The sequence below is a fragment of the Chelonia mydas genome, chromosome 9, assembly GCF_015237465.2.
Source record: "Chelonia mydas isolate rCheMyd1 chromosome 9, rCheMyd1.pri.v2, whole genome shotgun sequence".
In the NCBI taxonomy this organism is placed as follows: domain Eukaryota; kingdom Metazoa; phylum Chordata; order Testudines; family Cheloniidae; genus Chelonia; species Chelonia mydas.
Window position 1 is genome coordinate 31,913,323 of NC_057855.1, and position 20,528 is coordinate 31,933,850.

At 43.8% G+C, this 20,528-nt stretch overlaps 1 protein-coding gene across 2 annotated transcripts in view; it reads left to right on the forward strand.

The window, feature by feature from the left end:
- Window positions 1-12,167: 12,167 nt before the first annotated feature.
- Window positions 12,168-20,528, forward strand: part of TFDP2 (transcription factor Dp-2) — a 259,198-nt gene continuing 250,837 nt past the window's right edge. The window contains exons 1-2 of one of the 2 annotated variants that reach the window (XM_007054994.4): window positions 12,168-12,425; window positions 19,502-19,595. In XM_007054994.4, the coding sequence (XP_007055056.2) occupies window positions 12,288-12,425; window positions 19,502-19,595 (232 nt within the window). In that variant the 5' untranslated portion in view covers window positions 12,168-12,287. The remainder of the gene's footprint in view (window positions 12,426-19,501; window positions 19,596-20,528) is intronic. The other variant, XM_043522835.1, reaches the window with a different exon arrangement.

Below are 20,528 nucleotides of genomic sequence, written 5' to 3' on the forward strand. Positions count from 1 at the left end.
ATGAGGTCCCGGGGGGGGCAGTTAGGGGTGGGGGGAGGGGGCGGGAGGGGGCAGGCAGGGGACGTGAAACAGGGAGCAGTTGGATAGGGCAGAGGTTCTGGGGGTGGGGGTTAAACAGAGGGTGGAGTCCTGGGGGGCGGTTAGGGGACAAGGAGCAGGGGGAGGGTTCTGACAGGCGTGGGAAGTGGGAGAGGGCAGAGGCCAGGCTGTTTGGGGAGGCACAGCCTTCCCTACCTGGCCCTCCATACAGTTTCGCACCCCAATGTGGCCTTCGGGCCAAAAAGTTTGCCCCCCCCGTGGTAATCTATCCCTAAGGGTGAAGACTACCATAAATGGAAAACATTACCTTTTTTGGATTACAAGTGAAATAGTCCGAGTGTTCACGGGGAAAGTACGGGACCTGGGGGTTCAGCAAAGCGCAGTTGTTTGAGGTCTGATTTATATGCTATTCTAGTATTTTATTTTTGGATTTAAAGAAAAGGGAATGCAGGAGGGGTAAAGGGAAATTATTACAAGAAATACAAAAGTTTACAGACAAAAACGAAGCCATATTCAGGTACGCAAATGCAACATAACTAGAAACAAGAGAGACATGGCCACACAAGGCTTCATGCCATCAAACAGCTAAAGAATGAGAGTTTCAAGATTTTAAGTAAAGTGAAATAGTTATCAATGGTTCTTCCTTTTAAAGTAACATATTTGAATGTCAAAGGGCTAAATAATGACACTAAAAAGAAAAAAAGACCTGGCAGAACTTAAAAACACAAAACACTCTGAGATTATTTTATTTCAAGAAACTCATTTTCTCAGGAGGGGCCAATTATTACGATGAAAGGTAATTAATTGGTTTTCAGCAGCCTTTCTTTTTGCTTCAGCCAAAGAAAAGGAAAGAGGAGTGGGCACAATATTTTTTAAACTTGAACTTTTTCAGATTAAAGATCAATTTAAGGATAAGGAGGGATGTTTTGTCTTATTAATAACAATTAATTATTGTTATTAATTGTGCTTCAACAGCAATTGTGCTTCAACAACAGTAGGCTCAGTGTATGTTCCCAATCAAAAGCAAAAAAAATTTTAATGACTCTCTCAAAAAAAAAACTGCAACACTTTGGAGAAGGGGAAGTTATACTTGGAGGAGACTTCACTTGCACACCAATTCCTCACAAGGGCAGATCTGACTTTAAAAAAAAAAAAAAAAAAAAAGACAAGGAGGCTATAAGAAGCAGGTGCAGCATTAACTTCTCTGTGCCAACAATTCAGTCTCTCAGCTGGAGAGAACTGCACCTAGGAAAAAGAGCTCACACATTTTATAGATTTTATAGAATAGATTTTATTTTAGTCTCTGAATCCTTAATGAACCAGACAAGAGCTGCAGATCATTCATGCACCGAGCGGAATAGTCTTTGATAGCTGGGGTGGATCCCAAAAATCACTTTTTTGGAAAATGAACTGCCTGCTTCTCCAAGACAAAGATCAGGTTGCAGCAATGAGAGAGGACGTTGTTCGGTACTTAAAATTAAATTCATGGATTCCTAGACCAATCGGGACCATTCTGATCACTTCATCTGACATCCTGTATAACACAGGCCATAGATTTCAGAGTAACAGCCGTGTTAGTCTGTATTCGTAAAAAGAAAAGGAGTACTTGTGGCACCTTAGAGACTAACCAGTTTATTTGAGCATGAGCTTTCGTGAGCTACAGCTCACTTCATCGGATGCATAGATGAAGTGAGCTGTAGCTCACGAAAGCTCATGCTCAAATAAACTGGTTAGTCTCTAAGGTGCCACAAGTACTCCTTTTCTTTTTACAGGCCATAGAGCTTCCCCAAAATAATTCCTAGGGCACATATTTTAAAAAGCATCCAATCTGGATTTAAAAATTGTCAGTGATGGCAAATTCACCATGACTCTTGGTAAATTATTCCAATGATTAATTACTCTTAAAAATTTACATTTTATTTCCAGTCTGAATATGTCTAGCTTCAACTTCCAGCTATTGGATCATGTTATACCTTTCTCTGCTGGACTGAAGAGCCTATTATTAAATATTTATTCCCCATGTAAATACTTACAGACTGTAAACAAGTCACCCCTTAACCTTCTTGTTAAGCTAAATACATTGAGCTCCTTGAGTCTATCACTGTAAGTCAGTGGTCCTCAAACTGTGGGGCATATCCCCCTTGGGGATGTGGAGGAACATTCAGGGGGGCGCAGCGGGACCCGGGCCAGCCCCCAAGGTAGGCGGGGAGGGAGTACCACCTAGGATCTGGCCACAACCCTGCCCCCAGCTGAGGCCCTGGCTTCGGCTCCAAGCAGCAGATCTGGCCTTAGCTCCTGGGGGCGCACAAACAGATTACATTACAGGTAAGAAGAAAAGGAGTACTTGTGGCACCTTAAAGACTAACCAATTTATTTGAGCATAAGCTTTCGTGAGCTATAGCTCACTTCATCGGATGCATACTGTGGAAAGTGTAGAAGATCCTTTATACACACAAAGCATGAAAAAATACCTCCCCCCACCCCACTCTCCTGCTGGCAATAGCTTATCTAAAATGATCACTCTCCTTACAATGTGTATGATAATCAAGTTGGGCCATTTCCAGCACAAATCCAGGTTTTCTCAAACCCCCCCCCGCCCCCACAAAAACGCACTCTCCTGCTGGTAATAGCTTATCTAAAGTGAACACTCTCCTTACAATGTGTATAATAATCAAGGTGGGCCATTTCCAGCACAAATCCAGGGTTTAACAAGAATGTCTGAGGAGGGGGTGGGGGGGTAGGAAAAAACAAGGGGAAACTCTCCTGCTGGAGAGTGGGTTTGTGGGGGGGGGGGGGTGAGAAAACCTGGATTTGTGCTGGAAATGGCCCAACTTGATTATCATACACATTGTAAGGAGAGTGATCACTTTAGATAAGCTATTGCCAGCAGGAGAGTGGGGTGCGGGGAGGTATTTTTTCATGCTTTGTGTGTATAAAAGATCTTCTACACTTTCCACAGTATGCATCCGATGAAGTGAGCTGTAGCTCACGAAAGCTTATGCTCAAATAAATTGGTTAGTCTCTAAGGTGCCACAAGTACTCCTTTTCTTTTTGCGAATACAGACTAACACGGCTGTTACTCTGAAACCTGTCATTACAGGTAAGTGGGAGCATGACATAAAAAGTTTGGGGACCACAGCTATAAGGCATGTTCTTTAATCATTCTCACAGCTCTTCTCTGAACCATCTCCAATTTATCAACATCCTTCTTGAATTGTGGGCACTACAACTGGACATAGTATTCCAGCAGCAGTTGCACCAGGGCCAAATACAGAGGTAAAAGAACCTGTCTACTCCTACTTGAGATTCCCATTTATTCATCACAGGATCGCATTAGCTCTTCTGGCCACATCATCACACCGGAAGCTTATGTTAAGCTGATTACCTGCCACCACTTCACATCTTTTTTCAAGTAACTGCTTCCCACGAGTGTCCCCCATCGTGTGAGTATGGCCTACACTCTTTGTTCTTATATGCATGCATTTACATTTAGCTTCATTAAAATGCATATTGTTTACTTGTGCCCAGGTTCTCAAGCAATCCAGATCACTCTAAATCAGTGACCCGTCCTCTTCATTATTTACCACTCCCCCAATTTTTGTATCAACTCCAAAATTTTTCTGTGACGATTTTATTGTCTTCTAGGTGATTGATAAAAATGTTAAATAGTGTAGGGCCAAGAACCCATTCCTGTAGGACTCCACTGGAAACACATCCACTCGATGATTCCCCATTACTATTACATTTTGAGAACTATCAGTCAGTTTTTAATCCTTTTAATGTGTGCCATGTTCATTTTATATTCTAATTTTTTAATCAAAATGTGAGCTACCAAGTCGAATGCTGTACAGAAGTCTAAGTATATTACATCAACACCATTACTTTATCAACCAAATTTGTAATCTCTATTAAAAAAAAAAATCAGGTCATTTTGACAGGATCTATTTTCCATAAACCCATGTTGATTTGCATTAATTACATTGCCCTCCTTTAGTTCTTTATTAGTTGAGTCCTTTATCATTCACCCCATTGTCTTGCCTGGGATCAAAATCAAGCCGACAGGCCTATAATTACCGATGTTATCCCTTTTACCCTTTTTAAAATTGGCACAACACTAGCTTTCTTCCTGTCTTCTGGAACTTCCCTAATGCTCCAAGACTTGTGGAAAATCAGCATTAATTGTACAGCATTAATGTAGCAGCTCTTTTAAAACTCTTGGATGCAAGTTATCTGGAGTTGCTGATTTAAAAATGTATAACTTTAGTAGCTTGTTTAACACCCTCCAGAGATACCAGTGGAATTAAAGAGTGTTATCACCATGTGATGAGACTATATCATTGGGGTTTGGGCTTTTTGCCAATTACAGAACAGAAATCTTTATTTAACACTTCTGCCTTTTCTGCATTATTATTGATAATTCTACCATTTCCATGGTAGACTGGAAGCTGTGAACAGAGGAGAAGCAAAGAGAGGGAGTTTGCCTGGGAACTGTCTGAGAGAAGCTACGATGAGTGCTGCTGCAGTGGGGTGGGGCTGTGTTGTGAGCTGGTGGGGTGAATATCCGAGTGTCTGTCTGCTGTGACCATTTGTTTGACTGGTGTTAGTTGCAGAGACTGTGTGACAGTGTGTTTGTTTGTTTGTTTGAAAAGTGTGACTGTTTGACTGTGTGGTTGGTTGTTTGAAAAGTGTGAATTGGGAGTGCTTTGTTCCAGGTGGGCCTTGAATGGTTGAGCTGGGGCAACTGCTTCGAGCCAGCAGCCTTATAAAAAAGCAGCCAGTTGCGAACCAATTGAGCTGCGAATAGAGGAGAAGCAAACAGGGAGTTTGCCTGGGTGGCACTTCCCACAGAGTTTTTGTCTTTCAGGCTTCTGTGAGCACTAAATACATCATCTGAAGAGGCTCTTAGAATGAAGAAAGTATGGATAGTGAGCCATCGATCAGCTGTTGTGACCTGCACAGGATGTGCCATGTTTGTCTTTCTCCCAAAGGATAGAAGCAACTTTGTACGAAATACAAGCTGGTCTCCATATTGGAAGAGAAGGTTAAAGGACTAGAAACCCAAGTATCAACCCTGCCTTGTGTCAGAGAAAATGAAGACTTTCTGAACAGAAGTCCGCGTTTCGTACTGCAGGCACAGCATGCTGAAGAATCAGAGAGGGTGCAGAACGGGGAAGAAAATTGGCAGCATGTGACCTCCAGAAGAAGAAAAAGGAGAACCCATGTACCCCCAATGTGGATAGTGGTAAGAAACCATTTTCAGGCTCTCTGCACAGGTACGATGGCGGAGAATGGTTTGGAAGAATCATCTGAGGGAAAGGGATCAGGAGACCCCATTGACCGGAAGACATGGGATGCACTGACCTAGGGATGGGGGTTCCACGTCCACTACTCCCAAGAAGAGGAGACGGGTGGTTGGGGACTCCCTCCGAAGGGGAAGGGAGTCATCCATCTGCCGCCCAGACCGGGAAACTCGGTAAGTGTGCTGCTTGCCTAGAGCTAGAATTCAGGATGTGACAGAGTGTCTGCCAAGACTGATCAAGCCCTTGGACTGCTACACCTTCCTACTTCTCCATGTGGGCACCAATGATACTGCCAAGAATGACCTTGAGAGGGTCACTGCAGACTATCTGGCTCTGGGAAGAAGGATGAAGGAGTTTGAGATGCAAGTCATGTTCTTGTTCATCCTCCCTGTTGAAGGAAAAGGCCCAGGTAGGGACCATCGAATTGTGGCAGTAAATGTGTGGTTGCGCAGGTGGTGTTGGAGAGAGGGCTTTGGATTCTTCGACCATGGGATGTTGTTCCAGGAAGAAAGATTGCTAGGAACAGATGGGATCCACTTAACTAAGAGAGGGAAGAGCATCTTCGCAGGCAGGCTTACTAACCTAGTGAGGAGGGCTTTAAACTAGGTTTGCCGGGGGATGGAGACCTAGGCCCTGAGGTAAGTGGGATACTGGGAGGAAACACAAGGAGAAGAGTGCAGCAGGGGAGGCCTCCTGATTCATACTGAGAAAGTAGGGCAATCGGCTAATTATCTTAGGTGCCTGTACATGAACACAAGAAGCCTGGGAAACAAGCAGGAAGAATTGGAAGTCCTGGCACAGTCAAGGAACTATGATGGGATTGGAATAACAGAGACTTGGTGGGGTAACTCACATGACTGGAGCACTGTCATGGATGGATATAAGCTGTTCAGGAAGGACAGGCAGGGGAGAAAAATGTGGAGGAGTTGCACTGTATGTAAGAGAGCAGTATGATTGCTCAGAGCTCCAGTGTGAAACTGGAGAAAAGCCTGTTGAGAGTCTTTAGGTTTAGCGGCGAGAGCAAGAAGGGTGATGATGTGGTGGGCATCTGCTATAGACCACCAGACCAGAACGATGAGGTAGATGAGGCTTTCTTCGGACAACAGACGTTTCCAGATGACAGGTCCTGGTTCTCATGGGGAACTTCAATCACCCTGACAACTGCTGGGAGAACAATACAGCAGTGCACAGACAATCCAGCAAGTTTTTGGAGAATGTTTGAGACAACTTCCTGGTGCAAGTGCTGGAGGAAACAACTAGGGGCCATGCTCCTCAGGACCTGCTGCTCATAAATGGGGAAGAACTGGTAGGGGAAGTAGAAGTGGGTGGCAACCTGGACAGCAGTGACCATAAGATGATCGACTTCAGGATCGTGACAAAAGGAAGAAAGGAGAGCAGCACAATACAGACCCTGGACTTTGACTCCCTCTCGGAACTGATAGGAAAGATACCCTGGGAGGCTAAAATGAGGGGGAAAGGAATCCAGGAGAGCTGGCTGTATTTTAAAGAATCCTTATTGAGGGCGCAGGAACAAACAATCCCGATGTGCAGAAAGAATAGAAAATATGGCAGGTGACCAGCTTGGCATAATAGAGAAATCTTCAGAGAGCTTAAACACAAAAAGGAAGCTTACAAGAAGTGGAAACTTGGATAGATGACTAGGGAGAGTATAAAAATATTGCTGGAGCATGCAGGGGTGTAATCAGGAAGACCAAAGCACAACTGGAGTTGCAGCTAGCAAGGGATGTGAAGCGTAACAATAAGGGTTTCTACAGGTATGTTAGCAACAAGGTGGTGGTCAGGGAAAATGTGGGACCCTTACTGAATGGGGAGGCAACCTAGTGACAGATGATGTGGAAAAAGCTGAAGTACTCAATGCTTTTTTGCTTCGATCTTCACAGACAAGGTCAGCTCCCAGACTGTTGCACTGGGCAGCACAGTATTGGGAGGAGCTGAGCAACCCTCAGTGGTGAAAGAACAGATTAAGGACTATTTAGGAAAGCTAGACATGCACAAGACCATGGGGCCGCATGCAATGCATCCGAGGGTGCTGAGGGAGTTGGCTGATGTAATTGCAGAGCCATTGGCCATTATCTTTGAAAACTCGTGATGATCGGGGGAGATCCCAGATGATTGGAAAAAGGCAAATATAGTGCCCATCTTTAAAAAGGAAAAGAAGGAGAATCCGGGGGAACTACAGACTGGTCAGCCTCATCTCAGTCCCCAGAAAAATCATGGAGCAGGTCCTCAAGGCATCCATTTTAAAGCACTTGGAGGAGATGAAGGTGATCAGGAACAGTCAACATGGATTCACCAAGGGCAAGTCATGCCTGACCAACCTGATTGCCTTCTATGATGAGATGACTGGCTCTGTGGATATGGGGAAAGCGGTGGACATGATATATCTTGACTTTAGCAAAGTTTTGATATGGTCTCTTACAGTATTCTTGCCAGCAAGTTAAAGTAGTATGGATTGGATGAATGGACTATAAGGCAAATGGAAAGCTGGCTAGATCGTCTGGCTCAACAGGTAGTATGATTTTTAATTTTATATAGTTTAAAGATTCCAAAGTAATGTTAATTAGAAGGCCTTTTCTTTTTCCTTTCTCTGTGAGCGGTTTGCAAGGCCAAACTTCTCAGCACATCCTGGGACATAGAGTCTGTTCTCAGAAGAGATAAGAGTTTGCAAAAACAACTGTTCCTCGGAACAGCACACATAGACTCCCACCCTTCTCGCGTTCTTTATCTTGCTTGTTATGTATGTTATATGGTAAGGGGATTAAGCAGTTTCGTTACACCCTAAGAGTTGTTAAAGTCAGAAGAGATATATGTTGAAATAAAGCTCGAGAATGCATGTGAATGGATGTTGTGTGTAAATAGAAGATGAATGGTTAGGAATGCCAGCCTAAGAGTTACCACTTCAGCATTGATTGGCCGAAGAATGCGCTAAGTGGAGATAACCGGATGACCCCCAGAGGGAAGACTGGAATCCATCCAACAGCCTCAAGGATGGGAGAACCCAAGAACAAGATAACATCTGGCAGCAAGGAGCCATCAGGGATGTGCCATCTGCTGATTGATTCAGCAACAGCATGATAAAGCCACCTCCATAGACTGGCATAGGAATAAAACTCCTATAAAAACAGACCCAAGAACTTTGAGTCTGGTTCTGTGACCACCCTCCAATAGCATCAGACGCACATCTGAGAAAGACTCAGCTCCACCCTCATGCCCAGGTTACCTGGCCAGTAACTTGGCATGAGCAACCTCTAGGCTGGTAATTATAACAACTTTGCAGAACTTGTATGTGTATGTGTGTGGGAGTGAATGGGATGTAGTAAATATGACTTTTTACTTGCTTTGCCTCTTTTCATATTTTGTGTAAGTACATGGGATAGAATGTTTATGATTACTGGTTTACTGTGCCTCTTTTTGTATTCACAATAAACGTGGCATTTTGTATTATCCCCTTTTAAAAGATCCTGTTGAGTTTTATTTTATTGGTATAACAGTGATCAACAGCTCAATGTCTAGTTGGCAGCTGGTATCAAGCAGAGTGCCCCAGGTGTCGGTCCTGGGTCCGGTTTTGTTCAACATCTTCATTAATGATCTGGATGATGGGATGGATTGCACCCTCAGCAAGTCTGCGGATGACACTAAGCTGTGGGGAGAGGTAGATACACTGGAGGGTAGGGATAGGGTCCAGAGTGAACAAGACAAATTGGAAAATGGGCCAAAAGAAATCTGATAAGGTTCAACAAGGACAAATGCAGAGTCTTACACTTAGGACGGAAGAATCCCATGCACTGCTACAGGCTGGGGACCAAGTGGCAGTTCTGCAGAAAAGGACCAGGGGATAACAGTGGACGAGAAGCTGGATATGAGTCAACAGTGTGCCCTTGTTGCCAAGAAAGCTAACGGCCTATTGGGCTAAATTAGTAGGAGCACTGCCCGCAGATTAAGGGAAGTGATTATTCCCCTCTATTCGGCATTGGTGAGGTCACATCTGGAGTACTGCATCCAGTTTTGGGCCCCCCACTAAGGAAAGGATGTGGACAAATTGGAAAGAGTCCAGCGAGGGCAACAAAAATTATTAGCAGGGCTGGGGGACATGACTTATGAGAAGAGTCTGGGGGCACTGGGCTTATTTAGTCTGCAAAAGAGAAGAGTGAGGGGGCATTTGATAGCAGCCTTCAACTACCTGAAGGGGGGTTCCAAAGAGGATGAAGCTAGGCTATTCTCAGTGATGGCAGATGACAGAACAAGGAGCAATGGTCTCAAGTTGCAGTGGGGGAGGTCCAGGTTGGATATTAGGAAAAACTATTTCACTAGGAGGGTGGGGAAGCACTGAAATGGGTTGCATAGGGAGGTGGTGGAATCTCCATCTTTAGAGGCTTTTAAGGCCCGGCTTGACAAAGCCCTGGGTGGGATGATTTAGTTGGGGTTGGTCCTGCTTTGATCAGGGGGTTAGACTAGATGACCTCCTGAGATGTCTTCCAACTCTAATCTTCTATTCAGTAATGGACTAATACCATTGTCAAATTCTTTTTGTTCCTAACATATTTTAAAAACTCCTCCTTACTGTCCTTGACTCTGGTGGCCATAGATTTCTTCTTGTGTCCCTTGACTTCCATTATCAATTTTCTACAGTTCCTAATTACTGATTTATATATTGCTATCAATTTTTCCTTCATTTCCCTTAAATGATGCAAACAACATAAAAAGACAGTACAATTTCTGGGTTTGTGGCCAAACTTTGGACGAAGCTGGTAGGATCCAGACATGAGTTTTTGCAGCAATACTGGGATGGAGCACATCAGGGTCCAGATTTTTGAAGTGCAATTGGAGTGGCTAATCATATTCTGGAATTTTGGGAGTTTGGGCTAAAAACTGGCAGACTGAAGGTGCAAAATCTGGGTATTTGTCAGATTGCTGTGTGTGTAGCAGTAGCAGCGTCCACACTTGTTCTCTCTTTGCGGGGTAAATCAGAGATTTTGGGGGCACACTGTCTAAATCAGGAGCCGCAGAGACAGACAGAGACAAACACCTACAAGATCTCTATCAAGCATTCTTACAACTACACTACCCACCTGCTGAACTGAAGAAACAGACTGACAGAGACAGAAGAGTACCCACAAGTCACCTACTACAGGACAGGCCCAACAAAAAAAATAACAGAACGCCACTAGCCATCACCTTCAGCCCCCAACTAAAACCTCTCCAACGCATCATCAAGGATCTACAACCTATCCTGAAGGACGACCCATCACTCTCACAGATCTTGGGAGACAGGCCAGTCCTTGCTTACAGACAACCCCACATCCTGAAGCAAATACTCACCAGCAACCACACAACAAAACCACTAACCCAGGAACCTATCCTTGCAACAAAGCCCGTTGCCAACTGTGTCCACATATCTATTCGGGGACACCATCATAGGGCCTAATCATATCAGCCACGCTCTCAGAGGCTCATTCACCTGCACATCTACCAATGTGATATATGCCATCATGTGTCAGCAATGTCCCTCTGCCATGTACATTGGCCAAACTGGACAGTCTCTACATAAAAGAATAAATGGACACAAATCAGACATCAAGAATTATAATATTCAAAAACCAGCCGGAGAACACTTCAATCTCTTTGGTCACTCGATTACAGACCTAAAAGTGGCAATTCTTCAACAAAAAAACTTCAAGAACAGACTCCAACAAAGAGACTGCTGAATTGGAATTAATTTGCAAATTGGATACAATTAATTTAGGCTTGACTAAAGACTGGGAGTGGATGTGTCATTACACAAAGTAAAACTATTTCCCCATGTTTATTCCCCTCCTCCCCCCACTGTTCCTCAGACGTTCTTGTCAAATGCTGGAAATGGCCCACCTTGATTATCACTAGAAAAGGTCCTGGTCCCCCCCCCCCCACCCGAACTCTCCTGCTGGTAATAGCTCTCCTTACCGTGTGTATGGTAACACTCATTGTTTCATGTTGTGTATATAAATCTCCCCACTGTATTTTCCTCTGCATACATCCGATGAAGTGAGCTGTAGCTCACGAAAGCTTATGCTCAAATAAATTTGTTAGTCTCTAAGGTGCCACAAGTCCTCCTTTTCTTTTTTGCGGATACAGACTAACATGGCTGCTACTCTGAAATCTGGGGCTTTGTAGCACGTGTGCCACAGTGCCAGGATCTATTACCATGCGGATTTACTGCTGTATCAGGAGCTTCCACTCCTCCTCTGATTAGGCATCAGAATTTGGGGACAGGAAGGAAAAATTGGCAGGATGAGAGTTTTTGCAACTATCTTGTGCTCTCATGAGGCTGGGGATTGGGGCCATCAGAGCTGAGTCCGTGGGTGCTCCAGGGCTGGAAAACAAAATGGTGGGTGCTCAGCACCGACCGGCAACTCCCCCTCTCCCCCCAGCCTGCCTGGTGTCCAGAGGTGTTCAGGAGTCGCTGGGCGGGAAGAAGTGGGGCATGGGCGGAGTGAGGGCAAGAAGAGGCGGGGCGCACGTGGGGACCTTGAGGGAAGGGGTGGAGAGTGGCCTGCCTGGGGCAGAACGGGGGTTCCGCACACCTGGGTCATTAGTACTCGGCCTCTCTGCTCAGGGGTTTTAGTTTGTTTATGTATTAAAGTACCAGCAGTGGCTCGGCTGGGTCTGGCCCAAAACAGGCAGGAGCCAGCGTTTACCTTTGCCTCTAACAGGTAGTTTTAGCTCCCCGGAACTCCGCTTAATCCCTGCCCTGTTCGTTCCTGCCCCTGGCCTTTCCTAGCCCTCCTCGGCCAGCCCCTCCCCCCTCAGCCGGCCCGGCCACCCATAGGCCCGCCCATGCCGTAGGGGCGCCGCCGGGCTGTGGTTCGTTCGCGGCAGGGTGAACCGCGCCGGTTCAGTCAGCTCGAGCCCGCGCCCCGCCCAACAGCCGCCGCCGCCGCATGCGGGGGGATGTCGCGCTGCAAGGAAGGGCGGGCGAGCACCGCCGCCGCCACGACGTATGTGGTGGGGGTCGATGTGGGCAGCATAATGCTGCGCTGCCACGTCTACGACAAGACAGCTGAAGTCAGAGGCGTTAGCAGCAAGAAGGTGAATGAGGGAAAGCGGCCGGGGAGGGGGAGGAGGTTACTGTGGGTTGGGAGGAAGCTTAGCCCCACCCATTACCACATGCTATGGGGACCTTGTTCCTCTTCCCCTTCCGGGCGCCCTGTAACCCGCGCTCTTCCTCCCCCGGCAGCTTCTCGGAGACGGGGCTTTGCCGTCACCCCTTCCTTAGCCCCGCCGTGTGTGGGCCAGTCTCCGCCCCTCCACGGACAGACTCTGCCTCACCCGCGGAGCGGGGCTCGACTTCCTGCGGCGCGTCGGCGGCTCAGACCCTGCCTCAGCCAGCTTCGTTCCTAGGGTGCGGGGGCTCTGCCCCAGCAAACCCCAGCGCCCCCTGGCGCAGCCTGCCGCGCACGCACCTCCTCTGCCCGCTCCCACGGCTCGGCACTGCACAGTGGGCGGGGAAGGTTTACAGGGGATTCTCGGGTACAAAATGAAGGAAGCTGTTTGTAGCGTGTTCTAATGAGCCATTTCAATGCGCCTTGTTCCAGTTGTTCTCGTGTCTTGTGGCAGCCCTTGCGTTTGCATGTATTTCATTCAGGTTTTTCCCAACCAGATTAAAATCGCTTTGCTTGCATAGAACGTGTTTTATTGTGGAGGATCCCCAGACGCTTCACAGATGTGTGATAGCACTAGCGAAACACAGCATGTTGTACAGGGGGAAGGGATGTTTTAGCCAAGGAAACCCTGGTAAAACCTTCTCATACTAAGCGTGCTATATGGGGTGGCCAAATCGCAACTCCAGAGCTGCATGCGGCTCGCAGAGCCCCACGTGCCCCCCCACCCCCTCCGCCTACCAGACTGGGGAGGAGCTCGGGGCTTCTGCCCTGTGTCAGGTGGTGGGGCTTCAGCACCACGGGAGGTGCCTGCCAGGGCTTGGGCACTTCAGCAGGAGTGGGGCTTCAGCCCCTAGCTCCAGTAGGGTCCTCCCCTGGGGCTGAAGCCCCGAGATCCCCCGTCCCTCCCAGGGCAGAAGCCCCAACCACTGGCAGGTGGACCTCATAGTGGAGAATCCCCAAAACTCCCCTCCCCGCAGCCCCACCATCACGCCACAGGGCAGAAGCCTTGGCATGCACACCCAGCTCTTGAGCTTCTGAAGATTATCGTATGTGGCTTTGAGGGTAACTGAGTTTGGCCACCCTTGTGCTATATTCGTGCAGAGCAGACAGGTCTTTGGTTTATAAACTCTCATCCAGTTATCTTTTGCACTTCACATAAAAACCACATGCATATGAAACACATATTAAACTACATATTAAAATAAAACTTTTAAGCCAACCAGAAATCTACTAGGTCATCCTTAACCAAATGTAATTATATTCCCTCTGCTTGCTAGCAAAACCTACTTGTGCTCACTCACCTGTGCTATTTGCTTTTTTTGTTCAAACCAATCTAATCATTTAACTGCCCCTGAATTTTGTGCCACAAACAAACACACATTTGTGAATTGGCGTAAAGCAGTGTTTACCAAACTTGGGACGCTGCTTGTTCAGGGAAAGCCCCTGGTGGGCTGGGCTGGTTTGTTTACCTGCCGCGTCCGCAGGTTTGGCCGATCACGGCTCCCACTGGCACTCAAACCCCAAGCCTGATGAGCCCCTGCACTCAGACCTTCACTCCACTGGGCCCCAACCAGCTGCACCCAGACTTTCACTCTAACAATGCCCCCCACTGTGCCCCACCCACCTTCACCTGGATCATCCCTGTAGAGTCCCATTCCCTTTGCACCGGAACTCCCAATGGGCCTCTGTGCATCCAGTTCCCCCCGTGAGCCACCCGCAGCCAGATTGCCACACACCTAGATCCCCCCACACTAAGCCCCTCCACAGTTGGATCCTGCCGGGCATAGCCTGCTTGCCCCACACCTTGTTTGGGGGCCAGAGCTGGGCATGTGTGTGAGACTCTATCTGTCTCACTTGCTATTGTGGTGCGCACAGTATGGAGGGGCAGGACCTGGGGGTTTCTGGGGCAGGCCTGGCCCTTGCAGTGCGTCAGGGTCAGTTGCAGCCTCACCACCTAGTCCGTGTCCCGGGGACAGGGGAAGGCAACAGAGTGATCTCCCACCTCCATGCAGTCAGTGGCCTGTACTCCCCATTACCATGCTGGAGCCTCCACATTTAAAATGTGCAGAATTTTGCAAAATTTTTCATTTTTTGGCATAGAATTCCTTCAGGAGTAATTGGTTGAAGATTGAGTATAGAAAATCCTGGCCTGCGGACTACTGTAATTTTCATCTTTTATATACTTTCTGGGTAATTGTCACATCAAAATGTGGGCAGCCAGCCATGTTAGTTCTGGGGCAAGAGTGGACAAGGGTATCCTACTATGTTTGCCAGTGGATATACTGAAATACATTAATTTTGATGATGAAAAGATCCTTTCTTGGGAAGATGGAAGAGAGGAGTATGCACTTGTTGTAGAGAGATTGTTAGGAGCACTGGGTTGTTGTCTCAACTCTGAAGATTATTTTTTTTAACTCATCTTGGGCAAGTTTTCTAGTGTTTTTCTCCCTCAGTTTAACTCTCTATGTTACGGGTATAATAATGCCTACATCAGAGTTGTGTTGCAAAGCTTAATGTTGGCAAAGTGGTTTGACCTCCTTTAATGAAATGTGCTACGTAACTGCAAAGTAGCATAATTAAATTATACTCTGAATTAGTGGCTATTGTTTAATATTTTCTTCACAGTAGAGTTTGAGTGCAGATATGTCATGATGAACATGACTGGGGTGCAGTATAAGTAGTTAAGTGAAATATTATATTGGTCACAGGAGCGGCTCAAAGATCAGCATTAGACATACAAACTGCGTATTGTTTCCTTTGAACATTCCTACACTTTGGATTCAAGAATCTCTTAGCCTTTTATATTTTTAATTTATTCTACCAATAATATACTGATAAAATTATCTCTTCTGTTTCTTTAGAACTTAACAGATTTGAAGTTCACCTTACTACTAATTCTAGCTGTTCTTGATGAGAAAAATGTATATTATGTTAGCTTTTTTGTTAGACTGGTTAGTATTAAAATGTTGTATAGACATTGGATTTTCTATTTAATGTTCAGTTTAACTCTTGATAGATTTTTTTTTTTGTGGTTTTCTTTAATACAAAATTGGCTAATACCCACTAAAAATAACTTTTGTTAGTCCTTAGAGAGAACTCTGCAGTCCAGCTCAAGGTGCTGAGCTGGTAGCTATATTCTAATGCAGTTAAAACATCTGTGACCCATCATACATGAAGAAACAGTTGGGTGGTAATTCAGTTAAACAGTTAGCATAAAAGCACTTTCATGTGTTTTGCAGTTGAAAATGGTGTGCTAAAGTTTGTTTTTAATTTTCCATGGTTATAATTCAGCAGCACTCTAGTGGGTTGTCAGTTCCTGTTTTAAGCCCACATCTATGCTACAAAAAGCCTATTTTTTGTGTGTTTTTTTTAAAAGCTGGTTTAAGCAAACCTTGTAGATGGGTGCACGAGTCATTATAGGTTGGTTACAACTATCTTCAAATGCTTTTTTAAAAAAATGTTTGAGACTACTCTTGATGGTGCTGAATTAAGCAATTTTTGAAAATGTCTGTTTTTAGTGCAGACTGGGGCTGACTCACAAATAAGTTTGGTGATTTTTTTGTCTTCATACTCAATTGTGTACAAGACAGAATTGCCACAGAGGTTGGCAAAATGGGTTGTTTTTGCTTTCTAAACCCAGTACAAGATCAATACACATTGATTTATTGCAAGTTAGGATTGAGATACATCAGCGAAGGTGTTTGGGCTAGTTTGGAACAGCACTCAACTCAACATGCAATGCTGAGCTCAAAACAGTGTTGTAAGTTCTCATTTTGGAGAACATTACAGGAAAAAATACAGCTGGGACATTTCTCATGACTTGTCTACACTGGCACTTACAGCGCTGCAACTTTCTCGTTCAGGCGTTTGAAAAAACACACCCCTGAGCGCTGCAAGTTTCAGCGCTGTAATGTGCCAGTATAGACAGCGCACCAGCGCTGGAAGCTACGCCCCTCGTGGAGGTGGGTTTTTTAGAGCGCTAGGAGAGCTCTCTCCCAATGCTATGCCGCAACTACACAAGCCACATTAAAGCGCTGCCGTGCTTTAACATTGCCAGTGAAGACGTGCCCTCAGTATTTAAACCACTTGTTCATACTTGGGGTGTGGAGACTGTAGGAACCACTTTAGTATTTGGCAGGTACCATGCTTCTGAATTCGGTGACTGGAATCTGTATGTAGAAAGGAATCTGTATGTAGAAAGCAATGGGCAGTCTTTCTTTTAAGCTATACAGACCGTTAGAAAAGGTTCACAATTCAAAACTGACATAAGACTCAAGGTTTGTTACTTTCATCGTCTGGTAAGTAAAGGTTTTGGTTTGTCATTTTTATTTATTTCATGTGGCATGGTTTTTTTTCTCTTGTCAGTATACTAAAAACAAACAAACAAACCCCACAACCTTTCTTGTTCTTAGGCCATGAACAAGATAGATTTAAAGACTTTTTTTTAATTGGATTTTTAAATTTAAATAAAATTTTTTGATAAAAATACATGTTCCTTTTAAAAAATAAACCTGTTTATATTTGAATTTTAAATTGACAATCTGTTAAGGCCTACATTTAGTGTAATCTCTAGAATGATTTAAATTGAATAAAAAAATTTAAGCAGTACATGTTTGCTACTGAAGTTTGAAAGAAAGGCAAACCACTGAATTGGTGGAAGTCACTGGCTAAGTACCAGGAACCAGAGTTTGCTGAAGTTCTAAACAAGTTTTTGACAGCAGTAGCTTCTTCTGCAGATACAGAAACAGTTTTAAAATGTTATTTTTGTGCATTTTAAGTGAATTCCAATTTCTATCCAAATGAAGCTTGACACAAATCACATCAAAAAAATTAATCATCACCAGGTAAACTAAGGGTTGCACACTTTGTAGCATCATGCCAAACTCTTTGCATACACCAAGGGCTTCTTGCATTCCTCTGTTTCACCCCACAAGTTCTGTGTGCCAATTTTTTTATCTCCCTTACATTCAGGGACTCGTGCATCTCCTCTCACCCCGTACCATTACAGAGGTTCTGTTTGCCTCCACTTCTCCCATGCCAGTGGCTGTGTGCCAATATGTCCCCCATTCCCCTTTGCCCTCAAACCCCGCATTTTCCCCTTCAGCCCCATTTCAGGATCTTACATTCTCACCCTACCAAGGGATATGTGTGTGTCCTCTTCCCCCATGCCAGGGTCTTTCTGCCCCCCATTCTGCCCCCATGCCAGGGCTTTGTATGTGCCCCCACTCCCCCTTCACCCCCCATGCAGGGGCTCTGTGTGGCCCCCATCCCAAGCTTCCCCATGCTTCCTTCCTCCTTGCTCAGTATGCCCCCTTTCCCCCATCATTATTATTTCTCTTCTTTCTGTCTGGTAGATAAGCCATTCAGGCAGGAGTGGCCCTAGCCAATTTGCTGGCCAGGGCAGAAATTCTCTTCAGTAACCCCACAATTGTCAGGGGGGGGGGAAATGGTCGAGCACCCCCCGGAAGTTGGTGCACCGGGCAACTGCCCTTCTCGCTCCCCCCCCCCTTGGAACCAGCCTGCATTCAGGCTATCAACTTGTTAAACTCTCTTGGGAGGATGATCTGAGATGATACGGGTATTGTTATGCTGGAAGGCGTTAATTGGTGTCAACCAGTTCTTTGATATATAGAGGATTACAGAGGTGCTTGAAGCTTTTAGATGGGAGGATCCACACTTCCACTATTCCAGTTTTCTGATTTTTCCCTAAAATCAATAGGGTTCTGCCCATGGAGACCTGGCTCATTCCCAGAAATGTTGTATTTCATTGGATGTGGTGTTCAAAAGTCATCATGTTACAGACAAACAAATGTCATCAAGTTGAGATTAAGGCCTTGCAAATTTAGTCATTTACCAATTTCTAACCAAAAAAACCAAACAAACCTTAAAAAATTTAGAATTCAAATAAATGTACGTTAAACTGTATAGTTGTTTAAATAAATGTGTGCTGATACAGTGTATCCTGGTTAGCAAAAAGAAGTACCAATGTATACCAACAAATGAGAATAAACCTTTCTTTAGGAAAATAACTAAAAAGTAAAACTACTAAACAAAATTAAAATAATTGATTTTAATTATGGTTTCCTGCCTGTTGGCTTAAATCAGTCTAAAATATGGAATATTGTTATTTGCAGGGGAAAAATAGAAGATCCAAGGTAGCAAAATCTAAAAAAAATATACGAAGCATGTGTTACCTACTTTTCCTAATTTTACATAGGAGTTGTAAAGTAACAACATAATTATGATAAAATCAATGAGCAGATGTTTAGAAATAAAAAATCCCTTTTAATATGTGTGGCTTTAAAAAAAATTATTAAACTTGCAACAAATGTAAGTTTTTGACTTAAGACTCTACTTAAAGACTATAATTAAAGTCCTTTCTATACCTTCCTCCTTCTCAGTTATCTGAGCAGAATTTCCTTCCTGCTGGAGTGCAACAAAAACGAACTCTTTCTGCTTTGAGAATATTAACACAGTTCGGACAAGATTTTCTCCTGCCTAGCAAGACAATTTCTCAATTCCTTTAGAATGTTTTACTTGTATGTGTTTTCCATTCGTTTTTGGATTACATATGTGTTTCTTCTGTAACTGATAAAAAAGACAAGAAATAACGTATTAATTCTAAAGTATCAAAGCAATTGGAAAAATATTTGAAACACTTTTAGAAGAAAATAATATTAATGTTATGTTCTTAAAATTGTAATAAAGTTGATAATATTAAAAAAAAAAAAAAAAAAAAAAAAAACCTAAATGAGCCTACTTGTTCCACTTCAGTGAGCAGGAAGGTCAGTTAAAGCTTTGGGGATGAACCCTTCTGTATTATGGGCTTATTAAAGGGAACATTTTAAATGTAAAGGGGTGAGATCCATCTCTAATATTCCTCCAGTGTGTCAATGGAGTTACAGTAGGGATGTATACTGGTCCCTATTGTGCGTACTGCAGGAGCCTGGACACTCATAGTATTGTTACTGTTCATAGTAATATTATACTTCTTGTAAACAGGTAGAAACACTTCATCCTCATCTTGGCTGGGTTGAACTAGATCCTGAAGTTCTGTGGACTCAGGTCACAGATGTAATAAAAGAGGCAGTACAAGGTAATCATTCATGAAACCAAATAATAGTAGCTGATGTTAACTAAAATCATTTAATCTATTAGTTATTTTTGTACTTATGCAACGTCATCTGCTGAAAACATATTAATGCTGCTGAATAGGAAACTACAAAATACCTTAAGAACGGTCTGTCTACCTAATCCTGTAAACCCTTAGGCATTTAAATAACTTAATGCACAAAAATTTTCACATGAGCATGTGTTTACAGGGTTGGGCCCTTATTTAGTTATTTTAATGAAGCTTTCAGTAATAACTTACCAGAGAGCAACAAAATTCTCAAATTAATTCTAATTTTGGTTCACTGTGTATAGTCCATCAGTTTAAATGGGATTTCTTAACATATCCTTCGGGTGAAATTCAGCCTTTGGACATCTTGCATGTAAGTCCCTTTGAAATCAACCGGAGCTCCCTTCAGGGTATGTGAAGACAAAATTTTGTTTTCAAACATTTATATAATTTCTGGAACACTAATTTTAAACTTAAAATAAAATAACTTTGTTATTACGCAAAAGGTAGTCATAACAAAATTAGTAAGTCACTCAGCAAATATGAAATTCTACAATTAAATTAATTTTTTTTAAATGTAAAGGGACATTGTCAACTTAAAAATCGTATAGTAAACAAAGACATTTCTTACATTACTAATACCTATATTAAAATCCAGTTTGTATGTTGCTAGTCATGCTTTTTGTTCACTTTCTGTATTTTTGATTTTTTTTCTCGACATAAAAAATTAAAATCAGTGATGTCAGTTGCATGTTCAGGTTATTAAAGTTGCAGTGTTTGGGTTTAAACTCTGAGGAAAAGTTTGTTTAAAACAGCTGTTTTCACTGGAATTTAGAAAAGAAAATTGTGGAGATATTTCTATTTTTAGAAGATTTTATAAAAGTATTCATTTACAAAATAGAAATTTTA